Genomic DNA, 20,337 nt, shown 5'->3' with positions numbered 1-20,337 from the left:
TACTTTTGACAAACTGGATTCTGTTTGTAACTATGATTTATTTAAAATGTTTCCATCGTCCAAGTAGTAAACCGAGTGCTCAAAATGCCATGAAACTGTAAACAAGCAAAGCAGCAGATAAACAGGTATAATCTCTTGAGAGTCATCCACATATAAACACTGACAAAAAAAAAAAAAAAGGTATCCCTTGCATCTCCACATTTTGAGCTCGCTCCAACATTTGCTATCTTCAAGCTAGGGCGGATATACAGTAGGAGATTTTCCACTTGAATTTCACTTATTTGGTCCTTTGATTAATATATAATCCCTCATTCAATTGCAGAGTGCAGGGCCCAGGCCGGGTGCAGTTGCGTGACCAGGGGGGTGGGGGCATTAGTCAGAGTGTGCCCCTGCAGCTTCGGCCGAGATCCTCTCTATGGATTCGGCGGAGGAGCTTCGAGTTCGCGGGGAGTAAGAGGACAGGTGCACGGAGGCGGAAGCGCAGGAGTCCGCCAACCCAGGATGCATCAGGGGTAGGTAGATGTCGTCCATGTTGGGCAGCACAAACACTTTCTGCAACAAAGGGGAGAGGGAACAGGGGAGAAATGGATCAATCGGCTCAGGACCGTTTGGACTTAAAGTAGACGTGAAGCGGTTTCGGAGGCGAAAGTGCAGGGCCGATGAATGAGAGATGGAGGGACCAAGAGATGAGTGAGGGAAAGGGAGAGAAAAGTATGCCTGGAATTCGTGCTGCAGCTTCTTCTCGATCCACTCCGTCACGTGGCAGAAGGTCACTTCTCGCTCCCCCAGTTTGGGGCGGACGTGCAGATCGAGCTTGGGCGGCACACAGAAGCTGTACCTGTACAAATACACACACATCCAAGTAACTCAAAAAACTCAAAAACTACATAGAAATTAAAAACTTTGATTCCATGACTACTGACAGACTCGTCGTTTTTTAAAAGCCCTATAGCTCTGTCACCTTACCGCAACCCGGTCATGGACAAAGCACAAACATTTTAAAAATGACTACGGAAAAGAAAACCCATCTATTGACGGTTCAATGTACTTACTGTACTCAGAGGTTTAGTCACTGATTGAAAAAAATTAAATGCTTTAGGTTCAGAAGAAACCAAGCTCCAGAAAGACATTGCAGCGAATGAATGAATCCACAAACTTTTGGCCGACTTTGAATTCCCCGACAGTCACACCATTTAAGAGCTACATAATGAAATCATAACGTGCAATATCACTCACGGACACGGTTGAAATTAAACGTTCAGTGGCCTTCTGAAAGATCAATGGATATCCATGAAAACTGTTCCCGAACCAGACCAAGTGTTTCATTTAAAACTCAAGCAGAGTTCTATGGCGATGTACTGAACAGAGCCTTCAACAATTTAAACTTTGTCACAAAGAAACCGTCAGCGCACTTTTTTCACATTTTTTTTGTTACAATGAAATAATGGAACACCACTATCCTGTTAACCACTAAAAACATCAGAAACTTATAGAATTGTGCTTATTATTATGGGCTACTAATAGATAGTGATGCAAGACTTGTGAACGATTCGTTCATAGCGAACAACTCCGGCAAAAGAGTTGGCAAGCGAGTTAAACTTTGACTCAAACTGAAAATAATTAGTCCAAGGCAAAAAAAAAATATTATTTGGCCTCATTCATATTGAATGTGACACTTTGAAAGCTGAACTGACTCTTCTGACTCTTGTTCACCGTGCATTGAACCAACTGGGTCAAACGAACAAAGAGTCAGGAAATCAAATTGACCAAATTTGGCCAGCCAATGGAATAGTGATGACAAGTTCTTTTTGGAGCTCTTTTTGGAGATTCGGCCCTTTACGAGTGACTCAGAAGAAAGATTTGTTCAACCTTCCAATTTTTTTGTTTGTTTGATTCAGCGGAACAGAAAGTCCGAAAATTGAACCGAATCAAAGGAACGAAGAGTCAGGAGATAAAATGATTATTTTCACTGAGTTGTTTGTCAATAACCGAATGTCAAAAAACAATCAAACCTTCTTTCATCACTTTCAGGGAGAAATTTTCTCTAATGAGCAGAGAGCTGGTATTCTGTCTGGAACTGATTAGTTCGATAAATTAGTGAAGCCCTGCAGTTTTTATCTTGCAACACAAGAGCGCGCTTCCATGATTTACGTTTGTCTTAGGTGGAATTTGAAAAAACTTTTGAGTCAAAAAAATTCCAAAAGTGATGGGTCATACCATATCCTGTCCGTAGGGGGGGGTGGGATGTTGATGGCCAGCGGCCCGGAGAGCTCGCGGACCTCAACGGTGAGCAGCAGGGGGGTGTTGGACATCTCCTCGATCTTCTTCCGGATGAACTCGTTCTCGGTCGCCTTTTGGAAGTACTTGGATTTGGCGATTTTGTCCACAATTCTCAGAATCTTCCGCCCGGTCCTCCCACTTCCTGCCCTGTAGAGAGAAGAATGGAGGTAAGAGCAGAGGTTAAGGTGAGGAGAACAGTTACCCGACAACCAAATCAAATACTTTTTTATTTTTAAGATATATTTTTTGGGCATTTTCATGCTTTATTCTTTAGGTTTATTGTACATAGCCAATTATCCATGTTTTTTTACCATTTTCTTTTGTTAATTTATAGGTTTTTACTTTAATTGTTCTCCTTTATTTTGTAGGTTCTTTTTTTATAGTTTTTGATACATCTATAGGCTTATATGTATTGTTTATCAGGAGGTTTAATGGTACTGTATATTGCCATATTCTTACTGTTTATTGTTAATATTTAGGTTTATTTTATATGTCCACACTTTTCTAGCTTCTACTTAATTTTGGGTTCATTGTATATTGTCAACTCTTCCAGCTAAATTCATAGGTTCATTGACATTTTTTTCCCCATTTTCATTCTTATTGCCTATGTTTTCATTTGGGCTCTCAGGGGATGAATAAAGTGTCCATCCATCTATCATCTTCACTTTCTTACCCCTCGGTGGCTTGAGGAGCTCCCTTGTCACCTGCGGGACCCTGAGGCTCCGACAGGAGCACCTCCTCCTCATCAGACGAACCGGCGCTGGAGGACTCCTCGTCGCTGTCGGCCAGCACGCTGAGGACGGGCCTGCAGCTGGAGACCGGTGCAGATGGATAAGGAACTTGCACCCAATTGCAGAGACAAGGCAGGAGGCAAAGTGATTTCAAAACAAACATCTTTACTGATGAAACTTAAATAACCTGGAATGAGGCAAAAACATTGCAAAAATACTGAAAAAAATAACTAATATCGCCAAATAATAATAGTTTTGAAAATACTTTCAAGAGCCTGGACAACAGGCATGGTCTGTCAAGACTGAGCAAACATTATAACATTATTATAAGGCGAGGCTTATAAAAAAGAGATAATGTAATGCAATGAAAAGTAATGAAAAGTTTGACTCTTTTTAAAGATCCAACTCTTTACAAGTACAAAGATATTTTCAATTTTCCGACTCCTTGTTCCTTTGATTAAGTTAGTGTAACTTCTGGTGAATGAGAGACAAGGATCGGCCCTGAGTTGAGAATGGAATTCTCACAGGCTACTCACAGATCCTTGTACGCAAAAGAGATCTGGGAGTGGGATGGATGGATATACAATGTAACAGATGGAGCGTAAATGTATTTTTCAACCCCAGGGGGAGGAATAAGGAACTGTTTTTCTCAAATGTGTTAGATCTTGTCCCCTGCTAAAATTATGAATGATTTCATGCACATCTGGTGCATGTTGGTGCATGCATTAATGTACTTATTCGTGCAATATACATATTTTGTGAGCGTTTTGTGTTCTTGCAATCAGAGTCGCAATTTGTAGTAATTGCTATTGGGCGTGGCTACATAGGCTGCATACAGTCCTCATTCACTGTGTCACTGATGAGGATGCATATTGAAAAGTTTGACACATTGTGTATTGTCCCTGTAGCACATCACTTTTTGAAATGTTCACATATTTGTTTGTTTTTCAATTTGGTGAAAAAGTGAAAAAACAAAATCTTAATTGTCGTGGTGGACTGGTGTATGTTCTCCTTATCATGGTAGTCCATGACACTATACTGTATATCCCGGCATGTAGTAACGCATTCAAAGATAGGGACATCCCGTGATAGATGGGCGGATAATTGCATGGATAGATATATAGATGGATCCTCAAAGAGAAAGTTCAAGCCTGAGAACCTTTTCAAAAGAGCAAGGGCTTGCTTGGGCTTTTGGTGTAATCCGAGTCACTTAGCGGCGGTGGAAGATGTTTTTAGTGACGGTAGCTGGATCGCGTGTCATTGTGCTTGAGCGTTTGAGGATGAAGTGCTGAAGCGGTACAGAGGTGGCTAATATGAAGCCTTGCCGATACGTTAATCCCGAAATTCCAGAAACAGAGAGAACGCGTCTATGATAGACAGTTTTGGAGGAAAGCCAACCAATCAAGGTAATGTGCAGCTCTGAGCCGCTGATCAGGAGAGATAGCTTTGTAATACATGCAACTGGAGGGGAGAGTGTGTGTGTGTGTGTGTGTGTGTGTGTGTGTGTGTGTGTGTGTGTGTGTGTGTGTGTGTGTGTGTGTGTGTGTGTGTGTGTGTGTGTGTGTGTGTGTGAGACAGAGAGAGGGAGTTTGTCTGATTGTATGAAACCTTATCACTATATGTGGTAGTGTTTTATCAGAGTTTGTGTGTACAGGTGCCTATGTGTACGTCTGTGAATGAGCTTCTGTGTGTGTGTGTGTGTTTGAATTTTATTTGAGGTTGGGTTCGGGTCTAGAGTACAGGTGTGAGTGCATAGAAAGCTGCGTCTCTGAATGTGATTTTGTGTGTGTGTGTGTGTGTGTGTGTCTAACCTCTGTATCCCAGTATCAGAGGGGCAGTCTGGGTCTTGGCCCGCCTCCTTGCCGAGCTTACACAGATTGAACTTGGTCTGAAGAGTCATCTGGAGAGCGCCGGTATACACCAAATCCAGCTCTAGCCACAAGCCTGCACAGCACAGCACAGCACAGCACACAAGTCAATTTATTTGCGTTACTATATCTTAGTTCCATTTTTATATCATACATGAGGCCAAAAGTAATACAAAACCTATCTGGAGAAATAGTAATCATCTTCTTTGCAAGGGGTGCACAAAATCCACAGGGGATTTGCGGCTTAGGGTCGTGTAGTATAATTGATGATAGCTACACTACAGCATTCATCTTTTACAACGTGTTAGGGGATTCTATACAGGAATTGAGCAGAAATTTCACTACGGACCTGAATATCATTCCAAATGATGAAATTTTCTAATGTGGTCCCAGCCACTGAGAGAACTATGAGGGAACTATGTGAACAAAATGATGAGATGTTTAAGAGATGCCAAAGCCAAAGAACAGAGGTGGGAAATTTGTGAAAGTAAGTAGTGTCCACAGGGTTAAATCAAAATCCGGGAATGGATTTTATTTCTTTCCCGGGTTTTTCCCAACCTCTGCCCTAGATACATTTGATCTCGACACAACTTTTCTGAAAAAACATGGATATCCCCACATACAATGCTTTTGATAAATCTCCAACAGAACACATTTCCGAATCCATTGAAAACATCAATTGTTACTCCTATTTTTAAAACTTGAGGCCACCTTGAAGTGAGCAACTACAGACCAATGAGAGCACTGGCAATAATCTCCAAGGTGGCTAAAAAAGTTGTAGAATAGGAGTCCCACGAGGATCATTCCTGGGCCACTAGTTATGTCGCCAATACATAAATTACCTTCCACAGTAGTGTCACAGAGTAGATTTTCATGTATGCTGATGAGATCGTTTTGTATGTACTGTACATGCTAAAACAGCAGAACAAGCTGCCTCTTAATTAACAACTGCCATGGCACAAGTACCACTGTGGCATGATCATTCAACCCTTTGTGCCTCAAAGACAACCAGTTTCTTAGAGTCACAGAATTCAAATATCTTGGAATTATGTTTGACCCCAACCTCAATTTTAAGAAAAATGGCAATACAATACAATCAAATACAACTTGTATGTACACCGACACATGCACAGTGACCCGGTGTCCCACAGGTTGTTTGGGGTTGAAGTACTTGAGTTCCTTCTTGCTTGAGTTCAAGTCTGGGTCTGTCCCGAAGTTTAGTCCCTATGAATCACATAATATTTCCAGATTAAGGTTGCATCTCAGGCAAATTCCAAATTGGGCGCCAGTGTTCATTTGGTACAGTCAGAGCTGATATAGAGTAGACCTACAGTAAAGAGTGGTATGACCAAATATGACATCAGCTTTGCTCAAATATGGACTTGATTACAAAGGGAATTGGGATTTCACATAGTCATCTCTGTTCCAATACAGTACGTCTTCAATGAAGGCTTTGACTACCAATAACTTAATATTATTCTTTTCTTCAGTGTAATTGTCAATGTACAGGAGCTGCCTTCCCCGAAAGCTAATTTAATGAAGAGACAACGGATGGGTGTCGACCTCTATTCCAGGGCTCTAATCAGGACAGAAACTTCAGAGAGAGTAAACCGCATCAAAATTACAGTAAATTACAACAGATTATAAATCCCCATGAGGATGGGGATGACACGTTGCGGACTAACATGACACATCTGAAAGTGGGATAATTCCGAGGCAAATAAAGTGTGATGCAGGAGGCTGTTGTGTAATCGAGTGGCTGGCAGGAGAACAGACAGAGAGAGAGATAGAGAGAGAGAGAGTTTGGGAGAGAGGGTCATATTGGGGATAAATAAACTGAGCCAGTAGAGGTTTTAGGCATGCATACAGACTGTGACACAAATTCCGCTATTTGGGACGGGCATGGCTGCAAGGATGCCATGGACATGGAGTTATATATACATTTATATTACAGTTTGCATTTTGTATTGTTGTGATTTTTAATCAAAATACTTTTATTTTTGTTTGTTTTGTAGTAATCCACTTTTTTTAGAGTATGAACATATTTCAAGATTATTGCGTGAGCATGAGTAAATCTAACCACTCATAATCAACCAGCTTTCACATCTCCTCCCCTTATTAGTGTGATCCTGCCTTAAATGCATGCGCATAAAGGAATGAAGCTCACTTTGTGATGACGCACAAAGTCTGATTCAGATGAGACTTAGGCTTAGTGAATGAGTCTGGCCCAAAGTATTTGGAGAAATAACAGATGTACACTTGGAGAGAAGCTATCGTAATTTTATTTCCCTAAGTGTAGCACAACCGCACACACAGACATACAAAATGTACACAGCGCCAAGTTCCGATGGTCTGCTGACATACTTTACATGTTCTGGACATGGATTTATGGCTCTCCTTGCTGATTGAGATTACTGTCGGATAAAAGAGTCTGATTACTGATGATCTGCATTAAACTATAATCACGTCTGTCTGTCTGTCTGCCTGTCTGTCTGTCTGTCTGTCTGTCACTCACTGCTTGTCGGTCTAAAGCTCATGAAGGTTGTTGCCATGCTGTCCTCACCTCTGTGGTTGACCTCGGGTCTGGAGACGGCGGTGATCTGAGGCATACAGGAGCCCATGTCCAGCTCCGTCAGCGTCAACTCATTCATAAAGTAAGGCAGCTGTGGGGGGAGCACAGAGAGGGAGAGTCACTCTTCTTGGTACAGTTTATTTGGATTATCCTGAAGTTCCCAAAGTCACTTGGAAAAGCAGACCCACCCTGATTTTACTCAGCTTCTTCTGGATCTTGTGGGAAACAGCATTGGACCAGTGCTTCTCTCGGAGGAAGTCCCAGAAGATTCGACCGATCAGGGCGTTGGCCCATGCCGCCTGTCCCTCGGCCTGGTGCTCTGGGAGAACGCAGGTGCACTGAGTGGGGAGAAAACGTGCCTCACGTCAAGGCAAAGCCAGGAAAATAAGGAGGAAAACAAACACACCCAACCGAAAATGGTTTAACTCCCCCGTGTTCTTAAAACTTTGCTTGTTTGTCTTCTCGAGCCTTCATAGGCATCAAGCTAGTTTCGGCCTATGTTCATGCAAAATTTATGCTGGCCAAAAACGATTATGAACCGTATTAGTGACCCACGCTGGGACCCCCTGGGATCCAGGAGGGGGTCCTGGGTATGACTTACCCTTGCTTTGATGGTAGGGCTGGTCTCTGTACTGCTAGCTGTCGGGCTGGTCAGGGGGCTGGGCTGCTCCGTGGCCAGGAGCCGAGCCATGTAGCTGGGGTAGTCCAGCAGGGAGAGGGCCCCTGTGCTACTGGAGTTTTGGTTAAAATGTCCTGGGGGGACGGAGGGGGCAGACGGGGACGAGGTGGTGTCGTCGTCCTCAGTACTGCCCACCCTGCTGGAGTCACGGCTGCTCTCGGTGTGATCCGAGGGGCTCGAGCTTTGTGCTGTTGATTTGTTGCCTGGAAGGATTTCGAGGATTTATTCACGCTTTGGCACACTTAGGGTTTAGCTGAAAACATTTTCCAGCATTACTGTCCCATACTGTGAAGAATAGTTCTTCAGCTAAATAATTATATTGTTTCTGCCTTTCATCACCTTCATAAAAAGGCTGGAATTGCAGGTGGTACAGCTGCAATTGTATATGTAGCCAAAGATGTATTGAAAGTCAAATACAACAAAAATGTATTTTAAGAAACCTAAATACGTATTTGAGTTCAATTAGATAAAAAATTACAATCTAATACAATTGTTCCAATGTATGTGATATAATTTGTACCTAGAATAGCAGGATTAAGTATATGAAAAAACCCACAGCTTGGCTTTTTCAGCTTCATGTAAAATAATTTATTATATTACTTAACACAACAAATGTGATGATAGAAGATTGAGGGGATGAATATGTAACCTCATGTTTCAATACTTCTGTACGCATTTTTGTGAACTTTTCATAAAATGAATTGTGACTTCACTGTTTAACCTTGAACAAAGCAAATGCACATCTGCGAGAGTTGAGTGCTCTAAAAGCCCCATATAGTGTGACATCTGCTACCTTGAAAAAAGGAAATTGACCCCAGAATGCAAATAATTGAACGTATAAATCCATAATCCACACACAGCGTTCATCTAGATGCTAATGCATTATTAACGTCTTTCCTACCCGATATGGACACGCATCTGCCGGCTCGGTCTATGTCCTCCTCCTCTCTTTCCGTCAGGGATGCAAACAGGAAGTGCCGATACCACTCTTCCTTTTCTCTTCCCGTTCGGCCAAAGAGGTAGAGGGTGGCAGCCGGGTGTTGTGAAGGTTTGGAGTGAAGGCACCTTTGAGTTGTCGGTTCGACGGCCGGATGCTCTCCTTGGTGCTCCTCTGGCCCATCTTTCTCCTCCTCTTGAGGTGTCGCGCCCTCCGCCAACTGGATGCAGATGGGGTATTTGGGGTTCCACAGCCTCTTTCGGGCCAACGCGGAAGGCAGGAGGAGCACCTGTGGGTAAATGTTTATGCCATTGAGAAAATCCCAGTTAGAGAGCAGGTGAATCTTCGACTCAAACTGAAAATTATTACTGCGGGGCCAAATTAATGTCCTGAGCAAACAAGCTATAGGTATTTCGCATAATTCATATTGAATGAGACCGATTTACTTTTTGCACTCCACATGTGAATTCAAACCGGAGAATTCCATTTGCAACCCAGAGCAACCGATTATTTTTGTAGTTAATTGTCCAGGAAGTCCTCTCACGCTGATTGTGCGTTACATTAACCTAATCAAGCAAACCAAGAATTAGATATTTGAACGACTCGTTACAGAGGGACTCCTGAAGAACCAAATCTCAAATAGAATCAAACTTTTCATCACTACGAGTTTGCACTTTCAGTGAAAAACTGGTTCTGATGCACACAGAGTTGCTCTTCTGCTGGAACTCATGAATTAGTACAGCCTTGCAATTTTGATCTTGCAATACAAGAGATAATGTGTTCTCAACAGAGGACGACTGGACAGGTGGCTATACCTTACTGCCGGCCAGCTGGAAAGACCGCGTTCTGACAAACACGGCCTCCTGGACCCTCTCGTCGCACGTCGCCCTGCGGCCGATGTCGCAGCGCGGGGAGTGCAGGCGCAAACAGGATCCCTCCACAGTGGCGAACACAGAGTGGGTCATAGATGGGTGGTAGTTCTCCAGGTCGTACTCGGGTATCTCATTCATCCATCCCTGAAACAACAGGAGCACACATCAGCATACATCACAGGAGGAGTCCTGGGGTTCTAGGGTTGTGCAGGGTTCGGAATTTAAGAATTGGGCCCTCTTGTCAATTCACCTATTGGATCTCAAAATGAATTGTCCGGATGTAGAAATAGGGTGAGAATTAACTGAGGTTTGGGACTCCTACAACACCTACTACAAATCGTCTTTACATACATTTACCTGTCAGATCCACCCGTCATTCAATTGTCTTAGCTTTCGCAACCGACCACCTCCCCAGTCTCCACCACTCGCTCTATCGCTCCCTCTCTCCCTTTTATCCATCCCTTAGGAACCACCAGGGGGATCCGAAGGCACAGCTGAGGCCTGAGGCCCTTAAGACCCCATCCCGAAGTTAAGGCTCCTAATGTTCCACCCTTCATTAAGGGTGGAACAGCATCCATCATCCCACCTATCAGCATGCCGAAACACTTATTCACCAACATCATACCTTTTCCATCTCTTTTCTCATCCATCATCACCATCATCTCATATCTTGTATTACTTCGCATTTCTCACATTATCTTCAGTTTCAACTCAATCCATCTGTTGTGGAGGGTCCCTAACGTGCCAATTGGAAATTGTTTTGGAATGACAGGAAGAGGAATTGAATTCCTTGCAACTGGGAGAAATCCCACTAACGTATATTTTGCTGGAAAAAATATGTAATTGCATGTTCTTCTTTTCAAGAAATATTCCCATTCATCCTCTGTCACGTAGAATAATGAGTAAAATTATTTTTCATCATAACCATCGTATTTAAACATCCAATGCAATGTCATTGTAAAGCAATGTAAATCTGCAGCTCATTGTTGAACATTTTAAGGCTTGCTCTTCAAATCTTCTGTGTTGCTGATTGGGATTTTTATTACAAATGTATCACAAAGGTCGGTTCTTAGAACCTTTGGAAATCTTTGCAATTTTTTTTAATAATAAAGACAAATTAATACAGTTCTCTCTCTTCATTATTGCTTTGCTCTATTGTGAAGACTTAATGATAAAATTAAATATTATGGGATGTCGTGAAACCTTTCTCCTACCACGTTCCACAAAATCAAAGTTAAAAAATTTGAATAAAAAAAGAACACATGGGTATCCCTCATAGAACGTAATCAGGTTTAAAAGTGTAAAATACATCCCAGTATCCATTAAGAAACTGGTGAAAGCAGTCCTATTATTTTCCTTTAGTCTTGGCTTTTGAGACAGCCTCCTAAAGTTCATGAGAACCTCTCTTACTTGGCAGCATTATTTTGTTTATTACATTCAGCTAATTACCCAACTGAGAACATCGAGATAGCAACGATAGTTCCCGCTCACCCCTCGCCACCTCCCAACAGTCTGCTGCCTACTCCCTGACACTTTACCACTTCTTCTCTGCCTCCATCTTGGAGCTAATTGCCGGCGGAAACTGACAGCGGCTGGAGAGAAGCTGTCCCCATGCTCACCCTTGTCTAAGGTTCAACTAGGACAGTGGGGATAATTATTGAAATTATAATTTGCGGAAAAAAAAGTAGGGCTGAATAATTGCATTCGAGTCACCTTACGTGGTAGGCTGGTCTCGGTAACTGCCGCAGCGTGTTAATTTATCCTGTCATAGCAGTATTCTCTGCACTCCTCACCAGAGACTATCTAGAGGGAGTTTGTACCATGCACCATGACTTGGACAAGTCTATGAATGCTGCATGTGACAGCTTGACATCTAAGATTTAACCATATACTGTATGCGCCATATGAATATAATGAATGTAAGATTTTAGACTGACTAGTTTTTTGTTAGACTGTAATGCAATTGGGTGGCTATTATTGTATATGACTGAAAATTAGCTGTCAAGTTTTATACCATTTTTACCTATCATCAATTTACCTTAAGAATATCTGGCTCGGTGCTGAAAGTATCACCTGCCCCCATTCCCTGTCCCGACAGGGTCTTTATGTGTCCGGACAAGGGAGCTGGACGAGCATGCCTGGAGGAGCCCAGACTAATGAGAAACAGCCCCAAGATGAAGCCCATCGCCAGGCCCAGAGACAGGCCAGACAGGTAGGGACTGAGAGGCAGAGTGAAGAAACCATATGACAGCAAGGCCACACTGAACAAGCAAATGTGTGGTATTGGAGGATGGCCATTGGCTTTGGCTATGGGCATCAAAGGGAGGTGTGGAGCAGCGGGTGTTCTCTTCGCCTGTCTATCAGTCTTGACTGCTACCACTTGCATCATGTCACCATCGGCGCATATTTCCAGTTCCTCGTCCCTGTTGCCAAGTCTGCTGAAGTGCACCGGGCATGTGCCACAGTGGCCTCTTCTGGGATGTCTGACGCAGGGCCAGTCAAAAACAGGCAGAAAATCAGTATCTATTCTCTTGGCACTCCTCACAGGTGACTCTGAAGACCCTATGTCCATGCTGCCTTCCTTCCCAAACCCCCTGGTGTTGGCCTGGTGAGCTCCCTGAGCCCTGCACTGGTGCTTGGGGCTGCCTGCGCTCTCCTCTCTCATGATCTTGCTGAACATACTACTCAGGGGCTCCTGCATGGCCTCTGAGAACTTCCTCTTGGTGTCCTCTAACTCCATCTTAAAGAACCCCCCCCTTGGACCCTCCCCACTTGGGGAGAGTGAGCTGGGAGAGGGGGGCGCCGTACGGGAGTCCCCATTGCTCCGGCCCTTGGATTGGGTAAGATGCTTCAACAGGTGGAGGTTGAGGCGGGAGTCAGACTTGGACTGGGACACTTCCGGCTCCGAGCGGGAGATCTCGGTGGAGATGGACTTGACCAGGCTGAGCAGCGGTCGAGGTCTCAGCGTGGAGCCTTCCTTCAGCGCCAACTCTGTGGACAGAGACTTGACCAGGCTGGACAACGGGCGATGGGTGGGCGACGGCGTGGCTGGAGAGAGGAAACTGGTGCCGGCTGTGGAGAGGTTCCCCAGAGAGCCGGGGGAGGATGGCGAGAGAGGGACATGGAAGGCCGGGGAGCGCAGACCTTGCTCGTCCTCTTCTGAAAGCCCTCTCTCCTGGGGCAGAGAGATGGAGGGGAAGTCCTCTTCACCTTCCAGGGGGATGAAGAGCTCACTTTCATCCAGGCTGTCCCACTCGCCCTCCGTCCCCGTCAGTTGGATAACGATGCCCCGCGGAAGGTGTCTCTTGACAACATGGGGTGGGGCGCCTGCTGGGGCAAGGTTGTGTTGATCTTGGAAAGGTGTGAGGCATCCTCCTCCATCTCCACTTTCTCCCTCTCTGTTTTTTGCACTTTCAGCCATTATGTTATCCTTACATTGCAGAACCACAGAGGCTGGCGGTCACTGAAAGAGAAAACACAGTATCGTCACTACAGTCACATCACATTGTTAAGCCTTAGAGGGAGAAAGAAAATTGGAGAAAAAGAGAGGGAGATGAAGGAAGAAGAAGGAATGTACCGAGAAAAACAGACCTCTCCTATGTTCATGCTTCATTTCTACAGTATCAGCAATTTCTTTGCTATCAGTTGCCAGGATCCTGCCCTGCTCTTGCATGTTGTCTGTGTCTAGGTCCGTCTCTGGCTCCCTCGGTTTGTCTCCAAGTACCTCTTTCCCTCTCTATCTCCCTCTGTCTGTCTGTGTCTGGTTCACATCCCTACCACTGCACACCTGTCCCCAATCAACGATTTCACCACCTGTCGGCACCTTCCTCGTCACTCCAATTGTATTTAACCTGGACCCCATTCATTCTGTTGCAGTCAGATCATTGTGTGTCTCTTGATCTCTCAATCCTGTCTACGATTATGGTTCCCTTCCGGTTCATGAGCCCTGATTTCCTATCTGTCCCCTGACCTGATCCTTTGCCAGTTCAACATTAAACCTTGTACCTACTCCTTAAACCGTGTTGTGTCCTGCATTTAGGTTCACCAGACCGTATCCTTAACAGAATGATCTGACCAAACATGAACTCGCTACCAGTTTTGGTAGCGTTCAGGGGGTTACTCATCACCTGTAGATTCACCTGCTAGCCCCCAGTCTGCAAGCTGTAGGCCTGCTAGTCGCCATTATGCTTCCTGGCCTGGACGTCCCCTTCAGGCACCCCGGACTGCTCGCCCGCCGCCTGCGCTCATGTCAATTAGATGCGGGTTTGTAAGTCTGGAGCCAACCGTTGGCCTAGCTCTGCGGACCGGTGCTCCACAGCCACCGCGGCCCGGCGCTCCAGTGCCACAGCCGCTGCAGCCCGGCACCCCAGTGCCACAGCCGCCGCGGCCCAGCACCCTAGTGCCCTGCTTGCCTTTCAGCTGGCATGTCTTTGGAGTTACAAAGGATGTGTTTGAAAGCGAATAGCCAGCTTTACTTAAGCTCCCTGCTATCTCCTGGAAGCAGGCAGGGAACAGAATTGTAGACAGGACAGAGCGTTCAAGAGACACACACAACAATCTGACCGCAACAGCATGAATGGGGGTGAGGTGTCTGGAAGGTTTGAGGTGAATAGGTCATTGAGCTCCCAAAGCTGAGATATAGTGCGGTAATAATAGTAACGTATGTTACTATTTGATTTATTGCCTCTATGTCATATGGAGAACGAAAACAACAACGGGTCTATTCAGAGGCCCTCTGGGAAAGGGAATTGTGTTGATTCTTCCAGCTTGACCAGAGGAGGAAATCTTTAGATTTATGGCAAGACAGAGGCTGAGCAGGCACCTATGGGTTGAAACTAGATGTGGTATGTTATCTCTGTACAGCTTTAAAAGTGAGTGCCGAGCGCTGCTTGGGAGAGATTCCATCTGGCTCGGGTCTCTCCTGGACGTCCTAGGCAAGTCTGGTTTGATGCTGATTTGTGTAATAAAACTATTATTTTAATCAAGTCAGCGTCAGCGGTCACTCCTTCATTCATCACCACATCACACCCATCAAGAAACTACAGGGGCCAGGTTAAATACAATTGGAGTGATGAGGAAGGTGAAGACAGGTGGTGAGATTGGTGACTGGGGACAGGTGTGCACCGGCAGGGATGTGAAACCAGACACAGACAGACAGAGGGAGCTAGAGAGGGAAAGAGGGGCCTAGAGACAGACGGAGGGAACCAGAGCCACGCTAAGTGGGCCGAAATCAGAGCCAAGTAAGCATTCATCCCTTAGCTATTGCTCCACATATAAAGTGAGTTTTAGAGTCCTACAAAAAATGACAAGATAACCCAGCAGTCTTCCCCAAATGGTGTGAAGACTGGGGCGTACTCTGGTTGGACCTAATGTCACACTATAGGGGCTTTGCTGAAAGAAATAGCTAAGAAGTCTATTAATACACACCAATGTATACATGAGCTGAAGTGTACAAAGTAGATTCACGATTCAAGAGGTTTATTCGTCACATACATATACATACTTCCATACATATATGCAGTGAAATGTCAATGCAACGCACCCGGTGATTACGCACAATATGTTCCAGACTGAACAGAATAGCTACATAAAATGTTTTACTTGACTAACTCACTGATTCCTAAAACGCAATGCAGTAAGTAAGTCGAATAATATAGAATAAAATAAAATAACAACTCAAAGGTAATGCAGAGTGGCGGTACAAAATAGAAATAAAGGTAATAGACTTGTGTATAAGGGACGGGCTATTATGTATATACAGATATGTGCATTAAAGATATGTGCATTAAAGTGGCATTAAAGTGGCATGTGGATAAAGTATAGTTTAATTGTATTGTATCATCCAATTCTAGATTTATTGTCTCAAAAAGGCAATTGGACTTACAAATAGCCGTATTTCAGGCTTTGAAGGTCTATCCAGTGCTTCATTCTCCCTGGGGCCCAAACTACCTTCCACACTATCTGTTCACAAGGCGTCCATCTTCCTTAAAACCCGCTGTCGCATCCCTCCTGACACAATCTGATGGCTTCTTGAGCTGCTTAAAGGGAGCTTATGCAACGTTAAGATGAATTCCGACTGAAGTTCAGAAATGCTTTGAATCGTCCCCCCGCCCACCCCACCTCCGCCACCACCACCAGCACCACCAAGTGGGTCTTTTCTTTGGGCGACCACTCCACCGCCTCCCCTAACCTACCAACTGCCAAAAAAGATACTTGGGGAAACTGCACAGCGGCGAGAAGACAGCAGAAAGAGAGAGAGCGAGAGCGAGAGAGAGAGAGAGAGAAAGAGAAAGAGAGAGAGAGAGAGAGAGAGAGAGTGGAATCTCAAGAGCGCCTGTGGAAGAAATCGCTGGAAAGGAAAAGAAGCATTTTTTGGCCCTAATGAGAATCCTGTTTTTCTGGGTCGAGTACTACCAGGCCGTTTAATATGAATTAAAACCCCACCTTTCGCTTGGTTTCTGACTTATGCAATCGTATTACAGAACTGTGTGGGACAATTTCAACCAATTCCACAGCAGCTGGGGAATCCTAACTAATCCACGCCCACCCAAAAGGGACTGTGTGGGGAGGATAAGGCCCGGGAAAGACACACACAGACAGTAAAGCCCAAATCCATGTGGCTGTGGTGCCACTCAAAAAAAACAAAAAAAAACAAAAACATACCTACGTTAACACACAAACACACACCAACAGACTAAACTGCCCTCGGGCTCATTATCTGCGGTTTAGACCGGCTGATGTAAAGGTGGGTGTTGTCATATTATTGTTAGTACTGTAAAGAATATCAATGATGGATCACTAAAAGTCCAAGCTGAATTCAGAGAACCGTTGTGATTTTGGTGTGGTCTGAAAATCATCTAAATATAATCAACTTAATACACTGTTACTCCAAAGTGGTTGATGTATCTATTTGAAGGAAAATCACAGCTACACTGATATGCCATCAAAAGTTTGGTCAGCAACATTATGCAGCTTTTAGATAGATCTAAAACACACAAGATATAAAGATTGTATTTTTCGGTGCCGCCAGAAATGTTGTCATAGCACACACTAAAATATATTGACGAACTGGTTTGCCAATACAAAAGTTGTTCATCAAGATCTTGGGTATATAATGAAGTCAAAATAGTTGATCAAATCTGACGTCTAGATAGGTAAAAACAAGGTTTTGTCACAACTGTTCATAACTTTATTTCAGTTGACCCAAGGTATGAGAGGAGCCATGAGCTAATGACTTGAAAATTCATGACCCCCTGGTGGGGGCCATTAGGGGTGTCGATCTGCAGCAGGCTGGGCCCTGACTCTGTCAGACTCTCAGACAAAGGAATGAGGCTGTAGGCTAGTGGGAGTGGGGACAGTGAGCAATGCAAGAAATGTAAGAAATGTTTTTAGTTTTCAAAGATTTATTGGAAGCGCCACACAAAATGGCTTTAAGTCATAGGTGAGAAGAGCAACTCTAGAACATAGAATAGAATATAGAATATATATAGAGGAGTAGGAGCATGCGGTCTTGGTCTGCTTGCTGGTGTAGGTGCAAGATGATTTTCTGTGGCAGCTTGTAGAGGTGCTCTCATACTGTAAAAAACGAATTTTTAAAAAGTGTAAGGAAATGTGATGTTTACATCAGACATCTCTACAGACTACATACATTAAACCTGGCAGGGGAATGCCACATATTACATACAGCTCATCAGCTTATGGACTGCATTCACCACACACAAACACACGCATGCATGCACGTATAGGCCTATACAATAATGCAAATTCATTGGAAACATACCTTCGTCTAGGAAGACTGCATGGCTGTTGTGTGGCAACTTGGAGCGGGGGTGTGTTTTTCACTGTAACCATCAGTTAAACAAAAAGGTTGTAAGACGCAAGCTAGGGCTAAGTGGAGAGCAGTGCTGCATAAAGGCTGCGTGCTATTGCTTTCAGCTATCGCCTGGACGTGTTATCCAATGCTAAGCTTGCTTAGCAAAAGAAAAATCTCATCTCTTTACCCTGTAGCTCCCGCCGGTAACGTTGGCTAACTTGACAGTGTAATCGCCACGGCAAACAGGATTCCATGAAATAGTCTCTAGCTAGCTTAGCTAGCTACTCATCCACCTAGCGTTCTGGCTAGCTAACATTAGCATTAGTGAACAGGTGTACAAGACGCAGAAATAATTTCAACGTTAGCTTGTGCTACTAAAAAAATTGTTACTTACTCATCGTGAGGTATTAGGTCCTCAGATGGGGCAATTCTTGATTCAAAATGCTGTCTTTCTTCCTCTGAATCTTCCTCAGTATCAGGACATGATGATTTATCGAATCCGTCCACACGTCACGCTGGCGCGTGGCCGCGGCCGTGTCACAGTGGGGGGCATGTCATGTCATTATGCAAAGCAGCATCAGGTCTGAATGGAAGGATGTGGATCCGGGAGCGCCCGATCCATTGACATGATAAATAGGTGTTGATTTGGAAAGACAGATAGAGAGTACAGAGATACAAATGCAAGGTCTAAGTTAATGCCAAATCAAACCTAATTTAATAAATATCATATTATTCTAAAACGGAAAGTCGGAAAGTCGCGATTCTAAGCTTTCTGGCATTTTATTTTAATTTTTTTGCCACACGCGTATGAAGAAATCATGCAGAGGTAGAGAGAGATTTATAAACCAAAGTCACTTTTTCACCTGCGATCGCGCAGGCGTGATTGTGATCTTATGATCTTAAATGATCTTAAACTCCACGACTACTGATAGCTACTCCTATCGCTTCCACCAAACAAGTAGGGAAGTTGTCCAACACGTGATGAAAACACTCGACAGTTTGATTTCACGGGCCAATGAGGAAATGCTGCCGATGACGATTACAGCTAAGGCGGTTGCCTTGCAGTCATGTGCTCCTCTCACCACGCACGCAAGAAGACAGATGCCTTGCTCAGAGGCCGTGGCAGTGTTCCCAATGATTCCTTTTAAGTTCACCCAGTCAACTTAGTTCAGGCGGGTAGTTCTTGTCTGGTCCCGCCTTTGCACGCGTGCACGGGTGTGTGTTTGTATGTGTGTGTGTGTGTGTGTGTGTGTGTGAGTGTGTGTTTGTGTCTCGTGGGTTTCAGTGGCCTTGTGAGGTAACAATCTCAGATTAACGCTAATGCAGGTTTTTCGCTGTGAAAGCTGACAAATCGCGGTTGGATTACAGAGCTTAACCGACATTTGGCGAGGCCTGTTTTCAATCCGGGTGATCGTCACGACACACATCACTCGTCATACGTCACAGTCTCTTAATTCCTGTAGTTGACAGTTGACAGCTCATTATAGGTTTTATTTGGTGAGGTCACCACCAACTATTGCTAAGGTATAAGTATATCGAATCATTTAGAGTATTGACTGTAGAATGTCAAATAAAAAAATAGAAATGCATTTAAATACTATTTCTAGAGCAGGGGTTCTCAGACTGTGGGTCCCGACTCCCAGAGGGGTCGCCAAATGTTTTCTGGGGGTCGCCAGAAGATTTTATGAACATCCACAAAAATGAGGATTTTTCATTTTTATAAATTTTTTTTTTCACTAAATAAAAATGTATTTTCCTTGTTACCATAGCAACTCACTCTCCCACTCCTGTCCCAAGTCCAACAGTGAGGAGACACCATCAGCATGCATGGGAATAAATGTCAGTAACAACTGGTCAAAATGTGACCTGTCCCCGCACAAATCGGGACATTTGGTCACCCATCGAGTGATATGGATTATGATGGGGTGGAAAGTGACAAAACAGCTCATTAAAGATAATGTGAAAAAGCACTAATGGCAATGATTTTATTCAAATTCTAATCACATGCTGTGCCGACTCCACGGTGTGTGGCGATCAAACCTTGGCGAGTCGGAATGGTAGGGTCGCGCGACTTTTTGAGTCATTTTTTTTTTTTTTGGGGTCGCCAGCTAAAAAGTTTGACAACCCCTGTTCTAGAGGAAGCTCTTCTTAGGACACAAGGCCCCAAGTTTGATACCACAGGATGTGAGAAATTGATTGATGCCAAGAAGATGTGTGAAGTGCAGGCATTCCACTCTCCCATTTGTTTTTAAACATGGATTTGGAACAGCTGGATCTGTGCAACAGCAACATTATGTAAATCCCATAAAATTGATGTCATGCATAGGAACAATACAGTATTAACTAAGTAAGTAATACATACATACAAATATATACAGAAGATTCATACTCACCTCCAAAATCGCATGTGACTGCAGAGCTCGCACTGATCATGAGGTGAGGAGAGTAGCTGTCCTCACTCTCTTTCTCTCTCACACACACACACACACACACACACACCAGTGTTGTGAGGACCGCCTGCATCCAGATGTGTGAGGTGCTGCGCAGCATCCCCACCCTGCAGCCGAGCCCTGCCAGTTGCTTAT

The 20,337-nt window shown here is 44.2% G+C and overlaps 1 protein-coding gene across 1 annotated transcript; it reads right to left on the bottom strand.

The window, feature by feature from the left end:
* Positions 1 to 372: 372 nt before the first annotated feature.
* Positions 373 to 13,360, bottom strand: tex2l (testis expressed 2, like; the record flags this gene model as incomplete). The annotated part of the gene is made up of 11 exons (XM_080021960.1): positions 373 to 552; positions 718 to 838; positions 2,218 to 2,427; positions 2,954 to 3,091; positions 4,823 to 4,955; positions 7,443 to 7,542; positions 7,640 to 7,789; positions 8,053 to 8,333; positions 9,032 to 9,356; positions 9,883 to 10,083; positions 11,978 to 13,360. 11 exons carry the CDS (start codon positions 13,358 to 13,360, stop codon positions 373 to 375), a joined length of 3,222 nt encoding a protein of 1,073 aa, XP_079878086.1.
* Between the last annotated feature and the right edge of the window lie 6,977 nt (positions 13,361 to 20,337).

The sequence above is a fragment of the Zeus faber genome (genome assembly GCF_960531495.2).
Source record: "Zeus faber genome assembly, chromosome: 20".
Classification (NCBI taxonomy): domain Eukaryota; kingdom Metazoa; phylum Chordata; class Actinopteri; order Zeiformes; family Zeidae; genus Zeus; species Zeus faber.
Note: the sequence above shows the minus strand (reverse complement) of the source record. Positions and strands in the feature narration are given on the sequence as shown.